This window comes from Onychostoma macrolepis, chromosome 12 (assembly GCF_012432095.1).
Source record: "Onychostoma macrolepis isolate SWU-2019 chromosome 12, ASM1243209v1, whole genome shotgun sequence".
Lineage (NCBI taxonomy): Eukaryota > Metazoa > Chordata > Actinopteri > Cypriniformes > Cyprinidae > Onychostoma > Onychostoma macrolepis.
In genome coordinates, this window is record NC_081166.1 from 16,862,465 (window position 1) to 16,887,761 (window position 25,297).

General features: G+C 35.1%; 1 protein-coding gene across 3 annotated transcripts in view; it reads left to right on the plus strand.

Moving 5' to 3' along the window:
- snx29 (sorting nexin 29) overlaps positions 1–25,297 on the plus strand; it is a 152,465-nt gene that overhangs the window by 476 nt on the left and 126,692 nt on the right. For all 3 annotated transcript variants that reach the window (XM_058792899.1, XM_058792900.1, XM_058792901.1), the window contains exons 2-13: positions 613–677; positions 5,172–5,224; positions 5,348–5,472; positions 7,549–7,729; positions 7,869–7,939; positions 8,046–8,300; positions 9,421–9,781; positions 10,698–10,816; positions 11,008–11,101; positions 11,203–11,285; positions 17,641–17,704; positions 18,717–18,845. In XM_058792899.1, coding sequence (XP_058648882.1) covers positions 613–677; positions 5,172–5,224; positions 5,348–5,472; positions 7,549–7,729; positions 7,869–7,939; positions 8,046–8,300; positions 9,421–9,781; positions 10,698–10,816; positions 11,008–11,101; positions 11,203–11,285; positions 17,641–17,704; positions 18,717–18,845 — 1,600 coding nt within the window. The remainder of the gene's footprint in view (positions 1–612; positions 678–5,171; positions 5,225–5,347; positions 5,473–7,548; positions 7,730–7,868; positions 7,940–8,045; positions 8,301–9,420; positions 9,782–10,697; positions 10,817–11,007; positions 11,102–11,202; positions 11,286–17,640; positions 17,705–18,716; positions 18,846–25,297) is intronic.

The following is a 25,297-nucleotide window of genomic DNA, read 5'->3' on the forward strand; positions in this document are numbered from 1 at the left end:
AGGCAGCCAGAGGTTTCAAAACATTCCGTCTGTGTCGCTGTGGTGTGAATATGCAGATCCTCAAATGTCATACTTATTTAAAGAGCTAAATGACAAGACCATTTAAAATGGAATAAAATAGAGTAAACTTGAACTTAAATTTTGAACCTTAGAAGAGTAAATCTGATCGTTCCGTCTACATATCTCCATATCTACAGTAGCTGCAACAACTTCCTAATTTTGTTGTTTTGACAGGTCATGCCAAATGTGTTACTGTGTTGGGCTTCATTCAGGACAAAAATCAAAGTGCATGAAATGAATCACAGTATGAATAACATTATGGTAAAAGATTGACTGCATATATATAAATGTCTGTATCTCTCTATGTATATAAATATATGTATATATAATTGTGGGTCTATGAAGAAGAAATAGATAAGTATATTCAAACTGATAGTGCCTACACCATTAAAAACAGCTTGTGCTTTTCTAAGCAGTCAATCGTTTACCATATTGTTAATCATTTTTGTTCATTTCATGCTCTGTGGTCTTTGTGTGTTTATTTGAAGTATTTTTATGCTGTTAAGTGAGGTAAATTCAGCCAGTAATATTTCAGGACATTGTTCCTTACAGGCGCGCAGCAAAATGACCTGAAAAGACAAAACCTGTTAGAGAGACTTCTTGATGCAGTTAAACAGGTAAGGTGACATTGAGTTGTTTCATTGACTGTATGATAATTTATTTCTTTCCAGTGTTATCACAAAACATTTCCTCTTTGGCAATGCTGGCTTGGGACGAGAAGAGAAGTGGTTTATAGGCTTTTCAGTGGCTAAATATAACACTAGAGATACCAGGACGACTGGTGTATGAGTACTATATATATATATATATATATTAGTGCTGTCAAACGATTAATCGCATACAAAATAAAAGTTTTTGTTTGCATAATATATGTGTGTGTTCTGTGTATATTTATTATGTATATATAAATACACACACATACAGTATATATTTTGAAAATATTTACATGTATTTACATGTCTATATTTATATTCATATAATTTATATTCAGAGTTGGGTAGATTACTTACAAATTGTAATCTGTTACTGATTCCAGATTACATGACAAAAATTGTAGTCAGTAACGTAATCCGTTACGTTACACATTTTAGGTAATATAATTAGATTACTTTTAGATTACTTTTGATTTAACTCGTTTATCACATTGATAGCATTATCTTGTACCATAATGATGTAAAAAATGCAAAGAGTAAGAAAACTTGTTCCATTCATTGTAATTTACACCATGAAGTGCATTAAACATTATATTACATCAAGGTTTCCCAAACTAAGGTTCGTAAAGGAACTGCGGGTGGGGGTTGTGAGTTTAATGAAAAGCTGACCATTAATTAAATCATAAAAATAAAATTAATAAATAAAATGAAAATTAGTCATTTTAAAACAAACTTCTTTTTGAGGAAAGTCTCTTTACTTGGCGGCCATATTTGCAACGCCTCCGTGCAGCTCGTACAAGACCTATCTTAATAAATGGGGGAATCCTGAAATCTCAAAAACTGCTCGCTGAACTCACAATTAAATTACATATGTGAAATCAGCAACAAAAATCTGAAATTAATTGCCCCATGAATGTTGTTTCTAATGCTCAAATAGCGTTTAAAAAGCTTATTTTTCAGGCTAGACTAGCCAATGTGCAATGAGTCATAACACGCTTATGACTGCGCATATGCATTGGCTGGTCTAGTCAGGTTTCTATGGGAAATTTTGCTCTTTCATTTAGAAGGTGGGACTATTCCTCCATATTGTGCGTTGCAGTTTAAGTATAGGGGTGAACCATCTTTGTATTTCTGTAGTCTTTGTTTTAAATAAAACACTTGCTAAAAAATATATTTTTATTTACCTGCATGCCATGTGATGATTAATCAACATAATAGAAACCGTGAGCATGCAAATGTGATACATAATTATTGAAATATTTATTTTAAAATCTCAGGGGTAAATTTGGTGAATAAGGTTTAGATGACAAAAAGTTTTGGAATGCCTGCATTACATGTAACTAAGAAATAATGTGAATATGTGCATTTTAATTAGTTATAATTAATAATACATGGTTAAAAAAAAACCTAAAGAGTAATAATTCAAATAAAAATGAATTTGTTCATCAGTAGTTGATGCAGTGTTGAAACCCTTCTTAAACCTGAAATGATTTTTGTAAACCCAGTGTTCAAATGCTGTCGCCACCTGACTAATGACTGATCTTTGTGTGAATGTCCACAAAACTGGACAATATATACATTTATAATATGTATATAATCGGTACGCTAGTTTAGAAAGGAAAATTTAAAAGATGAAAAAGAGAAATTAGGGAGAATCAATGAATTATGAATAATTTATTGCTATTGTGTGAATAATATGTAATCATGTAATCCATAAAAAAGTAACCGTAGGCTGATTACGAGTAGTTTAAAATGTAATTTACTCTAATTACAAGTATACTAATTTTTGTAATCTGATTACGTAATCCAGATTACATGTAATCAGTTACTACCCAGCTCTGTTTATATTATAAATAAATGTATTTAATATATAAACTAAACATATATTTTTCTGCAATACATGCATGTGTGTGTATTTATATATGTAATAGGGATGCACCGATATGAAAATTTTGGCCGATACATAGAACCGATAATTCTTAATAGATGAAAGCCAATAACTGATATGTTGTCTTGGATGTTGGCTTGGATAATTTTTATATGATTTTTGAGCCTGATTTCAAAAAAGTCTCACCATTAAAAGCATTAAACACAGTAAACATAAATCAAACACAAAGCAGCCTTACAAATAAATAAAACTATGCTTAAATAATGCAAACAAGTCACTGGACAACATACCTGTAAAAAAAATAAATAATAAAAATCAAAAATCATGTGCCATGGATAAATTAAACGGAATAGCCTCCGCACCGACAATTAAATTATTTTAATAAAACCATATTGTTGATGAAAATAATAAGATAAAAATAAAAGTGGTGGTTATTAGGGCTGTTTATCACCAGCAAAGATACGATACGTATATTCATTATTTTTTTAGAAACCTTGCACATTTCTACTCCATTTTAAACGGTGTTCTTGTATTCAAATTAAGCGCGGTCACTGCTGCACACTTGCAGGGCCAGCTGTATCGATACTCATATTGTCAAATCTCTTGTGACGATACATCGTCGTATCGAACACAGCACTAGTGGTTATTATTATTAATATATCAATGATTTTGAAAAAGAAGTATCTTAAATTATTACCACTATTTAAAATAGCAGCATGCAGTTTTAACTGCGTGAGCCGCTGAAGAGCTGAATGAACACCGGTAAACTGAAGCGCTTATTATTTATACAACATAAATGTAATATTATAACTTATGCACAAAAAGACTCAAACGCGTAAGTGATCTTGAACTAAGTTATGCGCTAATAAGATGTGACACGCTCTTGGCTCTTCCCGCAACAACACGCTGAAACGCGACAAATTAAGCCAAAGAATTCACAACGTTTTATTATAATAGTGTTCTCATTTTAATAATATATATGATAGTCTCAATCATTGTTATTAATGTTGTGCATTGCTGTTCGAGCTGTGTGCATTGAAACTTAAGAGCTGAATGAACACTAGTAAACTGAAGTGCTTTGCTGGCAGCTTATTTAACTCAAGGAAATGCATCATATATGAGATTAATCAGCTATTTATACAACATAAACTAAACATAATATTACCTTATATAATATAATATAATATTAACTTGTATGTAGCCTACAAAAAGACACAAATGCACAAGTGAACTCGAACTAAGTTACGTGCTAACCAGAATGTGTAACTTCTGTTGTGGATGCGCTCTTTAAGCCATATTAAACCAAAGAATTCACAACGTTTTATAATAATATGTTCTCATTATAATATTTTATATATATGATAGTCCCAATCATATAGTTATTAATGTTGTGCGCTGTAGTTTTAGCTGCATGTGCTGAGCTAAAGATGATCACTGAAGCACTGTATTAATGCTCTATTAGCTTAACCAAACGAGTTCTATAGGCTTATGAAATAAATCAGATATATATGCATAAAATAAACACAATATTACAACCTACAGTTGCACAAAAGACTGCAAATGCACAAGCGAACTTAACTGTGCTAGTCATGAATGTATAGCCGTTGTGGATGCACTCTAACAACACGGGAGCACAGAGATTCCATTAATTATTTAACAGTAATGTTCTCATTATAATATGATAGACTTTCCCTGCAGATGCTGCACTTCACTGTATTTTCCTTTTCGAAGTGATTCCAATAACATTTCAAGCAATTAAAAACCATCGTGGCAAACAGTGCGCATCTGAAGTGCCTCTGCAGGAGATAATGCATTATTTATCGGCTTTAATATATCGGCCAAATTTTCTTATCGGTTCGGTAACGATAATAGAAAAATTAACATTTATCGGCCAGTACCAGTATGGTGGCCGATATATCGTGCATCCCTAATACATAACAAATATACACAGCACACATACATATATTATGTAAACAATTTTTTTTATTTTGGATGCGATTAATCACAATTAATCATTTGACAGCACTAATATATATATATATATATATATACACACACACACACATACATCACATGATAGCAATTTTTACACTTATTAAATAAATTTTACTCTTATTAGTGTTATATCATTGTCCCAATCTACAAATATCTGTTAATCATCGGATGTTTTGGTTAAGAAAACAATATAAATCCTAATGATAAACAACTGTTTTTCTTTTCTTTTTTTTTTTTTGTGCCTATTTTGCCTTTGCCTTTTTGTGAACAAACACTCCAGTGCTACATAATGCCCTGTTGAGCCATGCCATTTTATTTTGAGTGCAGAAAACTGTTTATGTTTCTCCCGTTTACCAGCTGTTGTATTTAGTAAGTGAGTTTAGTACCAATGGTCGATCAGGTTATTAAATATTAATATTTATATAGGTGCCCATGATGCTACTGCAGGGGTCTGTGAAGAAGATATACAATGAAATGACATTTTCAACTGTTATGAATAATTTGTATTTTGAAATATAATAATGTTAGTTAAGGACCGAACATGACTTTTTTAAAATCAATTATCTTTTCCTCAGTGCCAAATTCGCTTTGGTGGCAGGAAGGAGATTGCCTCGGATTCTGATAGCAGGTGCCATAAAAATATTACCTATTTATTTAGAAATCTGAATAAAATAAATGGTTTGATACGATTAAGCCAACGTTATGTGCTTTAATTAAATTATAATTTTTTCCCCTCTTTTGGTGTTTGTAGAGTCATATGCCTGTGTGCCCAGTTTGAAGCAGTACTTCAACATGGCTTGAGGAAAAGTCGTGGTTTAGCCCTCACAGCAGCTGCCATTAAACATGCTGCTGGATTTAGCAGTAAAACTGAAGCAGGTACTGTAACTGATTCCATCAAATAATGGCCATCTAGACCTTACTTTCTTGTCACTCATCTTTTGGCCAGCCATATTAATTGACGCATGATCTTCAGAAAGAACATGCTGAAGTGAAGTGTTTTTCCAAGCTTTTACTCACTGAACTCTTTGCTCTGCTTAATGAGTTTGTCTTAGTTGGTACCCCTGAGAGACATTGCCAGAGAGATTTCCCTAGTAACAAAGAACACATGTGGTGTTTTGGGTTGTCCATAGAGGAAACAGATGCTCATAAGTGCTCATACAGGAAAACCAGGTGCTGATACTGTTTATGAAACCAGATGGTTATGCAACATGCCTTGTAAAAATGGCAAAAAAGAGAAACAAGGTTTTTTCTGAGGTTTTTGCACCTGCTGTGGTTTTGAGCTGTTTAAAATTAACAGCAGAACTAAGAGTGATACTATGAATCAATGCTGAGTACTTTTAGCTTTTGTAGATTAGAAAGTTGATTGTCACTCAGAAAGTAGTGGGGATTTTGAGTGATGTTCATTAAGCTTGAGTTTCTATTGTAAATAATGTACTTGATGAACTCTTCTCGAAACTCAAGTCCTTAACAAACATACTTGATAAAATTCATAGCTGAATGAGTTCACACGCGTATCTGTTGTGCTAAGTCTTATCTTGCAGATGTTTTTGTGTATATGGGTGAAAGACGAGACATCTGTACAAGGTGTCCGCATCAAACTAAATGAGAAAAAGTGATTTCATATAAATAGAAAGCATTAATTAGTTTTTGGGGGCTGCATTGTAATCCTTAGATAGAGCATTTTAACGATTCTCTCTGTAAATATGCCTGACAAAAGTTTTAATATATGAACTATTATTACACTCAATGACATTTTAGTGCGTGTCGTCTGTAAATCATGGTAAAAATAATGATAGTCATTATTATTTGCTCAGAAAAAATTGAATTAAACAGGATACATTCTAATATATGAAAAAAAAAAAATTAAAACTGTAATAAACTTTTATTATTTTGATGCCTGAAAATGACTTCGTCTATATATATGATTTTCTTTTTGATAAAAAAAGAAACTATTACTTTTAAGGATGCATTAAATTACGTAAATTAACATTAAATTAAGTAACACTTTACTTAAAGCCTTTGTGTAATTTATTATAAAGGGTTATTAAAGGGTATAATGCATTATAATTATTCATAATGTGCATTGTAGTGCATTATATCTTGTCGTAAATAATTATTACCGAATTTAAAATGCATAGAGTAACAATGAATTGATAAGCGTTATAATTTAACTGTAAGTATTAACTGGGGTTACAATTATTCATGAGATTGTACAATGCATTGTAAGGTGTATTACAAGTACTTTTATAATGCATTATACATAAAGGTTTTAAGGAAAGTGTTACCAATGTTTCTTGGGCCCCAAATCTGCATATTGGAAAGATTTCTTAAGGATCACGTGACTGGAGTAATGGCTACTTAAAATTCAGCTTTGCCATTACAGCAGTGAATAATATAGAAAACAGTTATTTAAAACTGTAATAATGTTTCACAGGATTACAGTTTTACTGTAATTTTGATCAAATAAATGCCTTGGTGAGCATAAGAGAATATTTTTGTGAAAATGGTCACATCTAAACCCACAACCTTTTGGTTTCCAGCCCAGATATTTAACCACGAGGCTGCAGCACCCTGTATCCTGCAATACCTAAATGTCACAGAGCCCAGACAATTATGACCTCCTGAGACCTATGTGATCCATTTGAAGAAGTGTTACATACAGACAGCTAACCAAGTAAAACGCACCATTGTTTTGATCCAAGCTTGGGCAGAAACCAGCAACAGATAAAGAAATCTAAAATATTCAGAGGGATGTAAATACAGAACTAAAAACTTATGTTTCAAATAATCTTAGAACTTTTGTGTTAGGATTTTATTTCCTAAATTCTGGTCGAAAAAATGACCTCCTTTTATACAACTTCTGTAATATTTCGTATCTGTCAGAATTTTCTATTATGAGGAACTGAGAACATTAACATGTTGGTTCATTCAGTTGTCTATTGTGTGTTGCAGAGCTGACGTTCTGGTTTTATGTGAAGGAGCACCTCAACCGTCATGAGTTGCAGCGCTTCTACTCTCTGCGGAATATCACATCTGAGCAGGGCCGAGGCCGGGCATGGCTTCGTTGTGCTCTGAACGAACACTCACTAGAGCGCTATCTTCACATGCTTCTGGCAGACCATGCCCGCCTTAGGTGCAGACACCCATGATTCACTGTTGTGGATGTCTTCTGTTTTCTTGTCTTTTATTGTTGTTTTTCTGTACGTATCAGTGAGACTCTTTTAACTTATTGAAGGTTCTTTGGTAAATTCTTTAATATGCCCCTTATTTAGTGCCTTCTATGAAGACTGGGCTTTTGTTCTGGATGAGGAGAGAGCCAGTATGCTGCCCACCATGGCTGCAGGTAATATTTAAATGAGATATTTGCCAATTGCTGTCTTGTAGTCATATCATAATGTGTAGCTATGCATTCTTTCCTGTGCAAGTCTGAATTCAGTTTGTGTCAACAGGGCTCAATTCCATACTGTTTGCCATCAACATCGACAACACGGACCTAAATGGTCAGGTCCGCGGGGGGTCGTCTGTGTCCCACTTGCTTAAGGAGTCCACACAGGGCATGAGCAGTTTGTGGAAAGAGTCCACTCAAGGTGTCAGCACTCTTCTGCGGGAAATCGGTACCGCCACTGCGGTGGTTCCTGGTTTCATCCCTCGCTCAGATGCACCATCAGACCCACTGCCTGTCCTGCCCCGCAGCACTTCTGCAGGTACTTGTCACATACCATAACAGAAATCCACATGAACTGTCAGAAATATGTGCAAACATTGTACTTTTAAGAGTACAACTTGTCACTGTGTTAGCAATCCCTGAAGGGACAACTTTGTATGTTATCTACGCCTAAAAGGTGCATATTTGTATTGTAGAGTAGTAATATATACCCCTAAGGCCCTGATATACTCACAGCAAAATTCTTTTTCGTTCTCTGCTTAGGGGTAAAAAGAAGTTATACCTGAAATACCTGAGCAGCGCTATACTGTTTTTGAACATCCCAACACCACCCACACTGCTAAGAGCAGTGTTTAGACGAATATGTAAATATGTGCTGCACGCTTTCCTATCAATAACAAAATAAACACAAATGACAGCAGTGAGAAAAGAGCAGTTAAGAAAGCATCTGATCATAGCGAAGTGGATATGTTTGCATAAACTCTGCAGTTCTGCACTTAGTCAAATCACATCGTTTATATATATATTTATATAGCACTTTATGCAATAGATTTCTTTAAAGCAAGTGACTTTACAGTATTAAACAGCAGTGTCAGTTTTGCTTTCAATTAGAATGAAATCTTCAGTTTCTACTATGAAGCAGCTCTCCAGTGAATTCATGTTTTTACTTGCGTCTGATCTCGATGAAACTGAGAAGATTTCTGCATCAAAAGAGGAGGAGCCCCAGAGCACACCTACCTATTATATAATCCTCAGGAATAAATGGTAGTTTGAAGGTGTTTACTAATTAGGGCAAACCTTTTGGAAAAGTTTGCTTTTAACAAACTGTCTAGGACTCCCAAAACAAACTCCAGATGAACTTGTTTTGGACTGATTTTGTTTGAAATGATGCCACAAGAGTTTATTTTCCGATTTCGCATTTCGATCAGGGTCTTGATGTATGACTATGAACTTTTTAAGGGCAAATACAGTACAAAGATGTATTACAGGTTGTTGTGCCCCTAAAAGTGATTTTTTTTTTTTCTGAATGTGTTTATTTTCTGTTTTTATTCTCCTTTTTCCCACTAATAAATGTTGTTGTAGTGTTATATTGCTATTGATAATTGAGATTCAGGCATCATTTAGTCACCCTCATATTATTCTTTTTACTTGCATTTTAGATTCTGGTTTAAGAAAAGAGCGCAGACGTAAAAAGAAGATCACAAACATCATCTCCTTTGATGATGACTTGGATGCGGGTGCAGAAGATGAGGACGAGGCTGGTGAGGACGTTGTGAGGAGTCTCAGGAAGAGTACGGTGGGTCATGTGAGTTCTGAGGAGGCTCTGGACCCTCCGGACTCCACCTCTCCTGTTCATAACGGCCTGACTGAGCCTGGGATCGTGAGCTGGGCTGAAACACCCCCACAGAACGGAGTACTGCCTGATACCAAGAGCATTGACAATGAGGAGGAGGAAGAGAATGATAATTATGGAAAGAGCAGGCCGGAGCCCCCAGAAGAGGATCCTGGGAATGGAGAGCAGTGAGTTTACTTGACATTTTGCTTTATCTGTTGCATTAAAGGGTTAGTTCACCCAAAAATGAAAATTCTGTCATTAATTACTCACCCTCATGTCGTTCTAAACCTGTAAGACCTTCATTTATCTTTGGAACACAAATTAAGATGAACGAAGCTCTTATGTGTTTGAATCGACATAATGGTGAGTAATTAATGGACAGAATTTTCATTTTTGGGTGAACTATATCCCTTTAATCAACACCAGAATGTTGTGAGACTTGAGTTGAATTGACAATTAAAAGCAATATTGACAAACTATTAACTTTATAATAAAGCTTGTAACACATCACAAGTAAATTAATGTTCAAAAGTTTGGGGTCAGTACGGTTTTTTTAAGAAGTTAATATTAACATTTAAGAAGTTAATATAGTATCACAGTTTCCACAAAAATATTAAGTAGCACAACTGTTCTCAACTGTTTTCACCATATCAGCATATTAGAATGATTTCTGAAGGATCGTGTGACACTGAAGATTGAAGTAATGGCTGATTAAAATTCAGCTTTGCTGTCACAGGAATAAATTACATTTTAAGAGACATTAAAATAGAACATTTATTTTAATCAGTTATTTCATTATGATAATATTTCTCAATATTAATATTTCACTGTATTTCTGAACAAATAAATGCAGCCTTGTTGAGCATAAGTGACTTCTTTTAAAAACATTTAAAAAATCGTACCTACTCCAAACTTTTGAATAATAACGTATTTACTATAGTAATAACTTATGCATACTGTAATTACAAGCAACTAACATAAACCAAACCCTATAGTAAGTACATGTTATTAATTAATATTACTTATAATCTACTTGTGGAATTACATCGAAACAAAGACATATTAAAATAAAGTGTGACCATAACATTCTGTTCTGCATAGGATGGTTGTGGGGAGTTTATCCAGTGTTTCCACATGGAGTCCAAGGCAAATCATCACTGACAATGACAACTCACACATTCTCATACCTTTGGCCCCCAGTGAGCCCTACACACAACAAGGTCAGACACTGTCCTCATTCAGGGACATCTTGCTATGTTTTCACAATCTTGTCCACATAGATGTGGCAGGCTTTTTATGTCTTCGGATTTTCCAAATTTAAAAATTAACTTAAAATATAGCACTATGTAATTGAGTGCGTTATGTGTAACTACAGTCCTGGCAGATAAATTTGCTGTTTTTGTGCTTACAGCTGGCAGTTCAGTTGAGAATGTTGAATTTCATGGACAGAAGGAGAGCTCAAGCCCACCAGCTGACAGTGAAAAACAAAGCCAACTCCAGTTTAGGTATCTGAAACAAAAGAACACATTTTTGTAAGATTTCTATTAGTAAAATTTCTTCTTTGAAGACTGATGCTTATAGTCTGTATTACCTTTTGCTGTCTCAGCATGGAGTCAGACTTGCCAGCACAGATTGCGCCTGTGACTAGTGTTTTGCCGACCCCTGGTCTTCCCGAATCCATGACCGTTGGTGAGTTGACCTAAGATAACCCTATCATTGTCCAGAGGTCTTCCTTGGGTCTTAAGCTCTTATTAATTTTAACAGGAACAAAGATTGTACCAATTTAAAGGGATAGTTCACCCAAAAATGGTAATGGTAATTCTGCATTTTTTTTTTTTTTACTTGTTTTACCTCATGTTGTTTGGAACACATGGAACACAAATGGAAGATTTGTATGATCACACAGCTCTTTTCAATACAATGGCCAAGCTCTAAAAAATGTTTAAAAGTTAAATATCAGTAAGATTTCTTTTTATTTGAAAAATGAATAATCAGCAAAATATTTGTATTTGCAAGTGATCAGAAGTGAGAGTAGACATTTACATGGTAACCAAACATTGCTGTTTCGAATAAATGCTGTTTTTCTATTCCTGAAAAAGTATCATGGTTTCCACAAACATGTTAAGTAGCACAACTGTTTTCAACATTGATGATAGTAATAAGAAATGTTTATTGCGCAGCACTTAAAATCAGCATACTAGATTTCTGTAGACTCGTGACACTGAAGACTGTAATAGCTACTGAAGCTTGGCTATCAAAGAAATAAATTTCATTTTTAAATATATTAAAATAGAAAAGTTATTTTAAAATGTACATTTCTATTTTATAACATTGCTGTTTTACTGTATTTTTGATCAAATAATTGCAACCTTGGTGAGAGCATTTCAAAAAAAGTCTTAAGGAACCATATAACTTTTGTTTGAGTTTGGCAGCCTGTGGTCACTATGAACTTTGTTGTTGTATGAATAAGAGCTGGATGATTCTTCAAAAAGAAAAAAATTGTAGCAGACTTTTTTGGAACAACATGAAGGCGAATAAGTACTGATAGAATCATTATTTTAAATATGTGTAATGACAACTTTCATTTTTGAGCGTACTGTTCCTTTAAAACTACACTTTTTGTGTATTTGAGCTTCATCTAAAGCATTTAGGTCTTTGAGGATTTGGGCTGTGGACAGATGGCATCATTGAGGTAATTTGCCTTGACTACAGCTCTGTTGTCTAGTGGTTTGGTGCAGATGTGAGGCCGTTTTAATCATCGTTTAAATATTGGCCATAAGACTTTGCCTTTGAAAACGTGACTTTGAAACTGGAAATTATGAGGGCGATCTAACAACTTGCTGTTTTTGTGCTGCTTGTGCATCATTTTGGATTTGAATAGGATTTCTATTCTTTTGATTCACCCCCTGCATACTTCCGCTTTCCAGATGAGGGCACTGTTGTTTCAGTGTGAAATACTCTCACATTGTTCCTTTTTCTCTCTCTGTCTTTTGTCTGGACACAACTCTGAGATGGGGCTGGAGGTGACTGATCCAGTTATACTTCAGCTTTCAAAAATAAAAAGGAGAAAAGATGAAAGCAAGAAATTGCAGGGTGCCCAAATCTGCTTGTGCTCTCATACATGAGTAAAATTCAATTTCAGATCAAACATGGCTTTCTCAGTATGCCTTAATAACCTATTAACTGATATTTAAATATGGATACAACGAACATTACCTTTAAGGCATGAAAATGCTATTTTCTCCTTAGTTTTGTTTTTATGAGCTATAAAGTAGACAGCTTTTTGACCTGAATCATTATATTTATGCTCATTTATGTACTGTATTTATGTGCTAAAAGAATTGGGGTTTAGTTCACATTATAGTTTGTTTATTATGCAGAAACAACTATAAGTAAGCCATTCCTAAAAGGATACTCCACATAAAAATGATAATTCGGTTGTCATTTGCTAACCTTCTAGTTTTTCCAAACCTGTATGAATTCTTTCTAATTCTTTCTCTTAGCAAAACACTAAAGAAGGTATTTTAAGAAATCTTTTTTTTTTGTCCATTCAATGGAAGTCAATTGTAACCAAAATGGTTTGGTTACCAGCAGTCTGAAAAATGTCATCTTTTAATTTCCACTCAAGAAAGAAAGTCGTACAGGTTTCTAATGACATGAGGATGAGTAAATGATGACAGAATTCAAATTTTTTTGTTAATTTCCCAAAACATATTTAACGATATGGAAACATTGACTCAATTGATTGCAATACCTTTTTGCTTGTAACTAGCGGTGTACTGATAGTATAATGCCATGATGTATCGTGGTACAAAATGTAAAATTCATCCTGATAATGCAGAATGTCTGATTTCACCAGTAAATTATAATAAATATTTAATACTGCAGCTTATAATAATCTAATTATATTTTAAGAATAATACAACTTTTTAAATGTATTTAATCAGCGACAGTCTAACATAATTCTGTATTTTCAACAGGGTTTCAAAGGGGCAGAAAATGTCCAGTAAATTTGTGGAAACTTTCCAAAAAGTTTCTGAAATGCACTGGAAATTTCCTGCATCTAAGCAACCCTAATTTTCAGCTAAGCAGAATCATGAATTTTTCTATTTTGGTGTTACCATATTACCCTGTGCATTGGGCACAAGGACCAAGACCATGCCTGTTCAGGTCCACTCATGAATACCAATTTTAGCATTTTTATGAACAGCACTCTCTGTAAACTTTATATTATATTATATTATATTATATTATATCTTAGAAATAGTAGTAATAATAATAGCAATAAACCCTTCACATTTTTTGTTGAAAGTATCATTAGAGTAACCCTTTTGTGTGATCAGAATGTGTATCGAACCGAATGGAGACATGAGTGTATAGTTACACTACTTGTAACACAAAGCTGCAGGTTCAATCCCAAGTAGGGGTGACCCCATTGCACTTTTAAGCAGACACTTAATCCCAGGTTACTCCAGAGGGAATCTTCATGCAGATAATGCACCGTAAATAGCCTTTGATGAAAAGCCTGTGCTAAATGTGAACCAATGCCAGGTGTCTCAGACTGCTGTCTGTGAACCTTGCTTTCTGGGAAGGAAGTCAAAGCTTCGCCTTCTGTACTTGCCTGCTTCCTCTAAGGATTACAAACATACTTGGACCACCTCGCTCTGGTGTGTTTCTCCTCCTCCAGATGAGGGGCTCTGGGAGAGGGAATGGGCTCTTCCGCAAGAATTCTCCTCCCGCTCCTTCTCCGGCACACACTTCTTTGCTGCTGTGTAGCGCTACCGTGACAAGTGCATAGTGCAGCACATATTTACAATCCTTTGTGTGGGTGAAAAACAGCCTTATCTACAGATTTATTTAGTAAAAATTCTGTATAAAAGTATCTTTGCTGACTATTTAAAATTAGGGAATGCTGTGAATTTCATGATAATGTTAAATGTTTAGCTTATAAAGACAGTAAGCCAGTTTCAGTTCCCTTTTTGGTCTCGCATGTATGATAAATACAGAAGCATTTGAAAGCAGCTGATAGGCAGTGGGTAATATTGGAGTCCCTTTAAGGCAAGTCATTTCACTCTGTGGCCAGCTTTGAAATGCATCTCGGATGGCTATTTCAGATATGCAAGTACAGCTCCTATCTTTTTGAATAGGGAAACATCAAATTCTGCAAAGCTGTTCACTGGAGCTTCTAACAGCAGCTACAGTGATGTGATGACTTTACCAACTAGCGATTGGCTCTTTTATTCAGAAGGTGGTACTATTCCACCATATTGCACCTTAAACTTTCTCCCATTCATAAGTAATAAGATTGCAGCAACTTAATTTTAGCAGTAGTGCCTATTTGTATGAGCATTCTGTTAAGGGCCTCAAAGATTTCAGTTTACAGTTTTTTTTTTTTTGCAACATTGAGCACTGTAGACAATCATAGACATATATGTTGAGTGCATTGAGTGTTTGTTAGTCACAATCCCCTCAATCTTCAGCTTCAGCTTATAGAATGAATTCTGCACGTTCACAGATTGTTTCATGATAACCAACAAAGTGTAAATATGATGTAAATAAGAGATTAATTGTGCAGTGTAAACAGCTTTTTTGATTATGACTGGAATTTTCTCAAGAGGGTGTAATTCCGTGAGATTGCATTGAACTGAAGTGATTGACTGCTTCAGTGATGCTCTTTGTTCACTTTTGGAGAAAATTTTTTAACCATTCACTAAAAGCTGCAAAGTTTTGGGAGTATGTAAATTCGTAACTGTATCTGAAATCGCAGGGATTGACAAAGTGATAACCATAGCAACGGATGACAAAAAATATATGTCAATATGTCTGTAAATTAAGTTTAAAAGTGCAAATGCAAATCAAAAGATATGTCACTTGTTCTGTTTAATGTAATATGCTTCTTTATTCATTTTATTACTAACTTGAACACTTTCAGCAATGTTTACTTAAAGCTGCAGTCTATCACTTTTTTTTGGTTAAAAATGATCCAAAATTAAATTTTGAGCAAGTACATAACCAGCCAGTGTTCAAAACTATGTGGCGGATCATTTCTAGCCTTTTCTCAAAGCAGTTGGAATAATAAAACTTATCATTTTGATGGCGGATTGTAGTCCAGAAAGGTCCAAATGACAATCATCAGTGACAACTGGAGATTTACCCGTAGTCACACAAGATATTTATTTCAAAGAGAACCAGTTCTAAGTAAGGAATAATTGACAACAGCCCGTTGAATTATTAAAAAATAATGCACACCTGAGGTGGTGATGTGGCCATGACATGCGGTATGATGTTTAATGAGCTAAGCGATCATTAGATTTAATCACCAATGGTAGCACGATTTATTGTAATGCTTTTTTCTCAGTTGGTCAGAACTGACAACTACACATATTCCTCAAAACAATAGATTCATCTGCACTGAGGAGACCTGCAAGTGCACAACCCATGCAAATATGATGATTCCGCAAATAACTGCAATTACAAGTTACAAACAGAGATGTAAATGTTTATTATTATATCATGTTATTTATTTTTATTTATAAAAAAGTTAAACGTTCCCAGTAGTTTAAAGAAATTGGTACAAAGAACTGCGAAAGTTTACTGGTATTGGTCCCAACTACTGACATTTTGGTATTGTGAAAACACTGCACATGACCCCAAATTGAGCATAACGCTTTGTTCAATGATACAGAAGCTGAGGTTGCCATCTCCTCCTTTAATAACGCGCTTTGGCTCCAGCGGGAAAATTTTATTGTACCATTTCTGTCAGCAACGGGGTCCCTTATTCACCTCTGCAGATCTGTTTTGATTATTAATTTACATATTACATTTTTATGGTAAATATTATTATGATTAATAATTTTTTTTGCCTTTCTTTCTCAAGGGTTGAAGTTATATTTTGTTAAGAGGGGTATTTTCTAATTTTCAAGAGTTGCTTTTTGCCTCAGGATGGTTTCTTTAATTTACTTATTCATTTGGGACAATATTTTGCATGCCAACCCTGTATGTTTTTTTGTTTTTTTTGTAATCTAATTTCTATCCCTTTTTCAACAACTCATGTCCTCAGTGTATAACTTGGCCAGATTTATTACAGTAACCAGACTGAAAAAAAGACTTTTGTTGTAACCATTTTCTGGAATTAGTTTTTGAAAGGGACATTGCACATAAGTGAAGCGGTTTCTGATTACGCCTATGGCTGCCAAATTGATCTCTGGTGGTCTGATAAAGCTTTTTCTCTTAGAGAGACAGTAATTGAGCTATATCACTGTTCAAAGATACCAATGTTGTTCTTCAAAAAAATAACAAAGACATCTTTGACTTTCTTTTGCTGAAAGTACTTTAAGCTTGTTAAATGTGGATCAGACCAGCCAGGTTTATATAGATGGCTCCGTCCAAGCCTGCGGTTCCTCTGAGATTCATTAAATGATAATGGACTGATAGGAGCGTTCAGACTTTGTCTTTCGGAGCCGTGTTGTTGGGGTTATCTAGGTTAGCCAGTGCCAGGTTATCCAGCTTTCAGAGTGCAACAACAAAGAAACTGACTCTCTCTCTCTCTCTCTCTCTCTCTCTCTCCTTTTCACTCGCCATTCTTGATTTAGACAGTACCGAGTGTTGCCGATTTTTCCATAGTGTTTTGAAGTGCTATAATAATGCTTCCCAGTCAGAGCTTTATGTTTCACTCGGATTATTCACAGGCTAATGTGTTTTGAGACAAAATCTGCAGAGGCTCCCCTTACGGCTGTGTTATAAATGCCTTACCCTTTCACATCACCTTCATTTTAAAGAAATTAATGTCGGGCTGGTATTTTAAGCCTCGCATAGTTCTCTTTATTAGTTCTGTGGTGCTACACAAATGAAAATGTCAGTGGTATAAAACAGTAACCCTTATTGAAAGAATGAAGACAGGTGTGGGACATTAAATCCCACTGAGATATTGAGTCTTATTGTTCAGAAGTCATGTTTTTTTCTGAGTTGGGTGAGGACAAAAGCCATTGTTCATTTTGAGTAGGTTTTGATTCCCTTATAACATTGATTTTTTTTTTCTCCTTAGCTGAACTGCGGCAAGCCATTGTGGCCATGATGAACAGGAAAGATGAACTCACTGAGCAGAACACGTAAGATTTTGCTGATTGCACTGATCATTATGGACAGACATTTTTCGTTCGTGAAATACGATCTTAACAAATTTGTGTAGAAATCTGTTATTAAAGAATTCTTTTGGGTTGGAATGATTTGAACAATTTTCAGAAATTCGTTCTGATGATTGTGGCTTATCCTGCCTTGGTGTTGACTTGGGAATCCAACATAACTGTTATTCAGATCCTTGCACTAAAAACTGCTATTATAATAATTATTCATGCATTTTATTAATTTAAGTTTACTTTTAATTAGTTGATATCAATATTTTTATGCAATATGTATTGCTGAAGTAACAAAACCAACACTTTTTTTTAAAAATGGGGTCAGTATTTTATTTTTTTAGCAAAAATGCATTGAATTGATTAAAAGTAACAGTATTCTTTTAAGTAAAATTAGTAAAAATGTATCTGTACTATTTCAAATAAATGCTGTTCTTTTGAATTTTCTATTCATGAGAGAATCCTGAAAAAGGTATCAGTTTCCACAAAAATGCTAAGCAGTACAACTGTTTTTAACTAATAATAATAAGAAATGTTTCTTGAGCGGAATGCTAGCATATTAGAATGATTTCTGTATTAACATTTTATAATATTGCTGTTTTTTTCTGTATTTTTTAATCAAATAAATGCAGGGTTGGTGAGCTGATATTTTAACGTAATTGTCTATATCATGGTTTTTTACTATATTCAGCCAATACAAAAAATTGCAAACCACAAATAGAAAATAACTTGCATTGTGACCTAAGTATATAATGTTATAATTTTGAGATTTCGCTGACCATTTTATTGAAAAAAACCCAAACCAAAACAAAACAAAACCCTTGAGTTTCAGTGAGTAACAGGCCTTTTTTGTACCCTAATTGTGAAAAGTGCCATGATGTGCACATTAAATAATATCACGTGCACTTGTAGTCATTAAAGACAGCTGAGGAAAAGTGGGTCAGGTGTGTGTGTGTGTGTGTCTTACTGTTGTTCTACTCTGGCACAGATCTCTGCGCAGTCTCCTGGATGGAGAGATGGAGCACTCGGCTGGGCTGAGGCAGGAGGTGGACAGCTTGAAGAAGAGACTGGCTGAACTAGAGGAGAGACATGCAGCCAAAGTCCAAGCTCTCATGAGGTAAAGTCCCTAGAGACTAACTGAACAGTAGTCTGACAGGCCGACTATCAGCCTAAACTCTAGTCCACATTGCATTTTAAGCCAAACACCACCTACTTAGACGGATAGCAGCTATCTGACCTACATGAGAAGCACTGTGGTTTTTGTAGTTTAGGGGTGAGAAAGTCTGAAATTGGTGATATCGCAGTAATAGACCTCTCGCTACTTCAAATAACTGTTCAGCAGTCTAAGTAAATGTTGCACAATAATAGCAAAGAAATAATCAAAATTTATTTTGAGGCCAGATTTTCCATCAGACCAAATGTAGCCTATTTGCTTCCTGGCCGTTTTTTCAGTTATCTCACTAACTTGTTACTTGAAACAAAACATTCATACATTCGATGCCACAAAATTCATATACTTGAGCTTTGAGGTTGCCAAACAACAGTATATGAGGACATTTGTCACTTTGTTTTGATTTTATGTATGTTTAACACTTGAATTTTCAGTGATGTATCGTGATCCCAATGAGAGATATACCAGTTAGAGAAGTTTGGAGAGAAAAATAGAATCAGTGCATGCAGAGCTTTTGTGTGTTTTGGAGAGTAGCTACAGGCTGATAGCGGACTAATGTTAGCATTTCGTAATATGGAATGTTGTTGTGTTAGAGCTTAAATGTTGGCAGTGTTTTCAGAAAATATGTTAAAATGTTAAAAATCCCCACTGATTCTAATGATTCTGCCATTCAAATGTTTGGGTTTAGGATTTTCTGATGTGTTTGACTGAGGTGTCTTTTGCTTCCTGAGGCTGCACATATTTGAACAAAAATACAGTAAAAACAGCCATATTGCGAAATATTATTTCAGTTTAAACTAACAGTTTTCTATTTCGGTATATTTTAAAATGTCATTTAGCTGAACCATTGATGAACAATAAAAGATGAGCTATTACTCCAGGCTTAAACATATTATTATTATCTATATATATTGAAACATTTATACTGAAATATATATTGAAAACAGTTGTTTTCTATAAATATTAATTAATAATAAAAAAACACACACCCATATATATATATATATATATATATATATATATATATACGCACACAGTGCTGTTTTGAAAGTTTGTGAACCCTTTAGAATTTTCTATATTTCTGCATAAATATGACCCAAAACATAATCAGATTTTCGCACAAGTCCTGAAAGTAGACAAAGAGAACCCAATCAAATAAATGAGACAAAAATATTTTCTTTGTTATTTATTTATTCAGGAAAATGATCCAATATTGCATATCTGTGAGTGGCAAAAGTATGCGAATCTCTTGGATTAGCAGTTAATTTAAAGGTGAAATTAGAGTCCATCTGTGCAGAGGTGTTTTCAGTCAGTGCAATGACTATCAAATGTCAGTATGTGACCTGTTTTATTCAAAGAACAGGGATCTATCAAAGTCTGATCATGTTTGTGGAAGTGAATCATGTCACGAACAGAGGAGATTACTAGAAAAGGTTACAAAACCATCTCTAAAGAGTTTGGACTACACAAATCCACAAATGGAGGAAATTCAAGACCACTGTTACCTTCCCGAGAAGTGGTCGACCAACAAAGATCACTCCAAAGCAGAACGTGTAATAGTCTGCGAGGTTGCAAAAGTTCCCAGGGTAACTTCTAAGCAACTAAAGGCCTTTCTCACATTGGCTAATGTTAATGTTCATGAGCCCACTATCAGGAGAACACTGAGCAACCATGGTGTGCATGGCAGAGTTGCAAGAAGAAAGCCACTGTTCTCCAAAAAGAAAATTGCTTGCTAAAGATCATGAGGACAAGCCAGAGGACTATTGGAGAAAGGTTTAATGGACGGATGAAACCAAAATAGAACTTATTGGTTTAAATGAGAAGCTATTATGTTCGGAGAAAAGAACACACTGCATTCCAGCTTAAGAATCTCATCCCATCTGTGAAACATGGTGGTGGTAGTATCATGGCTTGAGCCTGCTTTGCTGCATCTTGGCCAGGACAGCCTGCCATCTTTGATGGAACAATGATTTCTGAATTATACCAGCAAATTCTAAAGCAAAACGTCAGGACATCTGTTTAAGAACAGAGTCTCAAGAGAACGTGGGTCATGCAGCAAGACAACAACCCCAAGCACACAAGTCATTCTACCAAAGAATGGTTAAAGGACAAAGTTAATGTTTTGGAATGGCTGAGTCAAAGTCCAGACCTTAATCCAATTAAAATGTTGTGGAAGGACATAAGCAAGCAGTTTATTGGAGGAAACCCACCAACATCACAGATTTGAAGTGGTTCTGCACTAAGGAATGGGCTAAAACTCCTACATGTTATTGTGCAGGACTGATCAGCATTTACAAGAAACTTTACCTTCAGTTACTGCAGCAAAAGGGGTTCACACCAGATACTGAAACCAAAGATTCACATAGTTTTGCAACGCACAGATATGTAACACTGGATCATTTTTCTAAATAAATGACAAAAAAAATACCGTATTGTCCCGAATATAAGACAACCCTGATTATAAGACAATCCCCCTTTTCCAGATGTACCTGTTGGAAAAAGGCTTTTTGAAAACCAAATCTTGTTTTTTTTTTTTTCTCTCTCTGTAAAACACATTTATTCTTAAATTATTTTCATATTGCATATTTTTCCAATTCTAATTTTTGTTTTGAAAGTATGGTAAATACTGGTAAAATGTACCAACAATGACATTGGAAAATTTTGATATACCATTGAAATAACAGGTAGCCCATCTGAATTATATAACAATTAGGCTATCCAACTCATAGTAGCCTACCAAAATGTTATTATCAGTAGATGTGAAATCTTATTATAGTCTTCAAATCTGGGTACTGTCTTATGTTTTAAAATCACTTACAGAGGAAGTTTGTTCCCATCAGGCTAACATGACAGTCACGATCATGCTGCTGTAAGCTTTTCTTTTTCATTTGTTTTCATTCGCGATCTTTACAACACACATTACATTACATATTTCATGGCACACTCGTTTTATGTGTTTTTACCGCCAACCAATTGTTGTGGGTGTATTATTGACATGTCAAAGTCTAGACCCTGAATATAAGACAAACGCGTTTTTTTCAGATGTATTTCCAAGGAAAAAACATTGTCTTATATTCGGGTCAATACGGTATTTTTCTCTCACTTAGTTCTCTTTGTCTACTTTCAGGACTTATATGAAAATCTGATGATGTTTTGGGTCATATTTATGCAGAAATATAGACAATTCTAAAGGGTTCACAAACTTTCAAGCAGCACTGTATACACACACATATTATGTCCACAAATTTTTAAATGGAAGTGTACATTATTTGCAGTCCTTGTGTAGTAATTATACATTTTTTATTACATTTTTAAAATACTTTCTTCATGGCTAAATCAAGTGATATGATTTTGTGATTTGGTCTTTTAAGTAAGGCTTCTAACTCTTTGTTAAAGCATTTTTTTAAACGCCTATGGTGAAAATCAATGTCAGAAGAGATCTATTGCTGAGACTAACTAAAGAATGACATGTTAACACTGTTGCAGTTATTCGCTATAAGATGATCAGAAACCATTAAGCATTTTGTGTATTACTTTATTCACTTCAAGTATCAGCGTCATCAAATTGATTACCACTACTTAAGTAAAACATGTTTTTCTAACATCTTGTTGCTTCCTGTCTCAGAGTCTTGCAAACTCAAATGTTAAGAGTCCAGTCAGTTTTTCTGTCTCAAACCTAATCTGTTCCAGTCAATAGAGACTAAAAATAAGGTGTGGAAACGCTCGGTGCGGCTGTGCGCTCAGAGGAAGCACCTGTGAGCCGTGCTCTTGGGCTTAGCTCCATCGATTCAGCCTGACTCACTGGGCAGTATTTAAGAAGCAGGATCCAGAGGCCAAAATGCTCTCACACTCACACTCAGGCTCCTGTCAACACAAAGCTCTCCCACGCCGTCACGTCCAGGTTCGGCCGGACGAGCAGAAACAGACAAAGGGATGGTTGTGGCAGCGTCTGACAGTCAGAATAATACTTCACCGAACGCTGCGGAGCTGCCAGGGTTTTTGTCTTCCTGAAGTGCTGCTGTATTATTGGGAGAGACATCTTGCTTTTGTGAGCATTTCATCAGCTCTAATGTAGTGGTTCCTCAGGGGGATAATGTGGGGAGTGAATGAACAAATTAATTTAGCTCAGTAGGAAGACAGCGGCCGAGAGCAGGAGGCAGGCTTGTCAGTATGACGCTGTGTCAAAGAGAGGATTATGGGGGAGAAAACCACACTCAGTATCATGCTGGTGACATCTGCACCATGTCTGGATGGTGCATCGCTCCACTTGCTCTTCATCAGCCTGTTTAGACAAACTGACACAGGGTTGGCCTTGTTTACAAGTCAATTTATTAATCTATCTGAAGGGGCCGCCAGACAGGCCTTTTGTATTTACCGTTGCGTTTAGTTTTGGAGAATGTTCTCTTCTGATTGGCATTGGATTATATTTGACCTCTGTTTTGGCTCAGTAATCGTCACATTTTGTAACACTTAAGATAATAGCAGCTGCTGCATAATGCTGGTGCTGTGTTTGACATTTTATTTACCTGTAGCCTTAGGGAGATGGAAATGGGTTCTGGGAAGGGCATCTAGACTGCTGTCATGCATAGTCATGTCTAGGGACATTTGCAGTGCTGAAGGAGCATCTGTGGATTTCAGCTAAATATATTTTTGTGCTCAGCATGGTTGATTTAAGTTGGTGAGGCACCACATACCTCTAGAACAGGGATTCCCAAACTACTACGTTAGTAAAGGTTTTATTTTAATTTTTTTTATTTTACAATTACTTAGTTGTTTTTTTGTGTTTTTTCTAATTTTTATGATTTAATAAAAATACAAATATTTTTAATTGAATGAGATCATAAGGAACACTTTTATTTAGGTATTAATCATTTATTGTTTTATTGATTTTATGTGTTTATTGTAGTTTAATCCAGAGGGCATGTTGTTCATTTGGGCAATTTTTGAGATATATGGTGACTTTTAATTATTAAAATAAATATGATTCAAATTTCTTGATGCGCGGGATATTTTAATTAAACAATGTTATGCAAATTATATATATTCTTAAAGATTATAAGACTAATTGTTCATCTGTGATTTTATAGTTCATGCATCAGGAAGTTAAAGAAGCCAAAATTCATAATAAACTATTATTAAGTGTAAAGAATACATTATATAAATTAATTTAAGTTCTGGGGAACTTTCTGCTGTGTTCATAAAAAAAACAGAAAACACATACAACTACAAATATAATTTTATAGAATACATTATTGAATTTTATGATTGATGGGCATTATGGTTCCTTGGAACTTTGAATTCTGTAACCAGAGAGGTTGTATAGCAAATCCTTTTTAGCTCATTTTTTTATTAGTTTTTCTATGATCCAATTTCATTACTGGACTTACATTTAGGGAATTCATTGAGGAAGAGGTTTTTAAACGAAACTTTTCTCTTCTGTGTGTACATCAGTACATGTATGGTACATATAGCAGAGTGTTTTTGAATACAAAAAGAAATTGTATGTTAGGTAATTTTATCTCACAGGTGTGTTTAAGTTAAATGGTTTAATTCAAACTACTGTTACAGTGAGAAAACACTGACCTGGTGTATTAAGAACAGTGACCTTTTTGTGGTATGGATAAATGATTCATACATGCGCATTAATTCTAGACCTTTTAGACTAATGCAACAATTACTTTGGAGAGAATGACATTATGTGTCTGTTCAAGGTGGCACTCATTAAGTAGAGCACTATATGACCCATAAGCCCTTCAGAGGGAGACCAGTGGTCCCCCTCTTGTGCTGGATGTTAGTCTTTTAATATGAATCCACTGGCATGTGTGCATACTGTGGCTCGCTCTGCAGGGGCAATGGAAAAGATCAATGTGGCACACCTGACTTGCCGAGTCCTCCCCATAGAGAAGCTGTCTCTTATTAACTTTAATTAAATCGCCGCGGAATCGTGCGCAGCTCGCCGGTGTGAAAAACGGCCGAGTCCCCTCCTTTGAGAGCCTGCCAGACGCCTTTGGATCTCCTTCATTCTCTCCGTCTATTGAAGGGTATAAAATGGTCAGTGATAAGTGAGTTACAAAAGGCGTCCTGGAGGGATAGAAAGGGATGTTTTTCACAGTAACACAACCTGGATTGATTCTGATTGATTTTCCCAAACCACCAGTAACAAGGCTTGTAAGCAAGCACGCATACACGCGCGCACACATCTCGCTCCCCAGAACAGCCTTATTAAACTTTGTGTAAAGCAGTTCCTGGAATTGAATTCAGTGGGGGGCTTGCTGTGGGAGTCTCTCAGTGGGCTCCTAATGCATACTGCACATACATCCTGAATGTCAGGATAGTGTTGGATGATGTTAGCATATCCTTTTATGCATTATTTTCCTGTAATTCCTAAATGAATAATT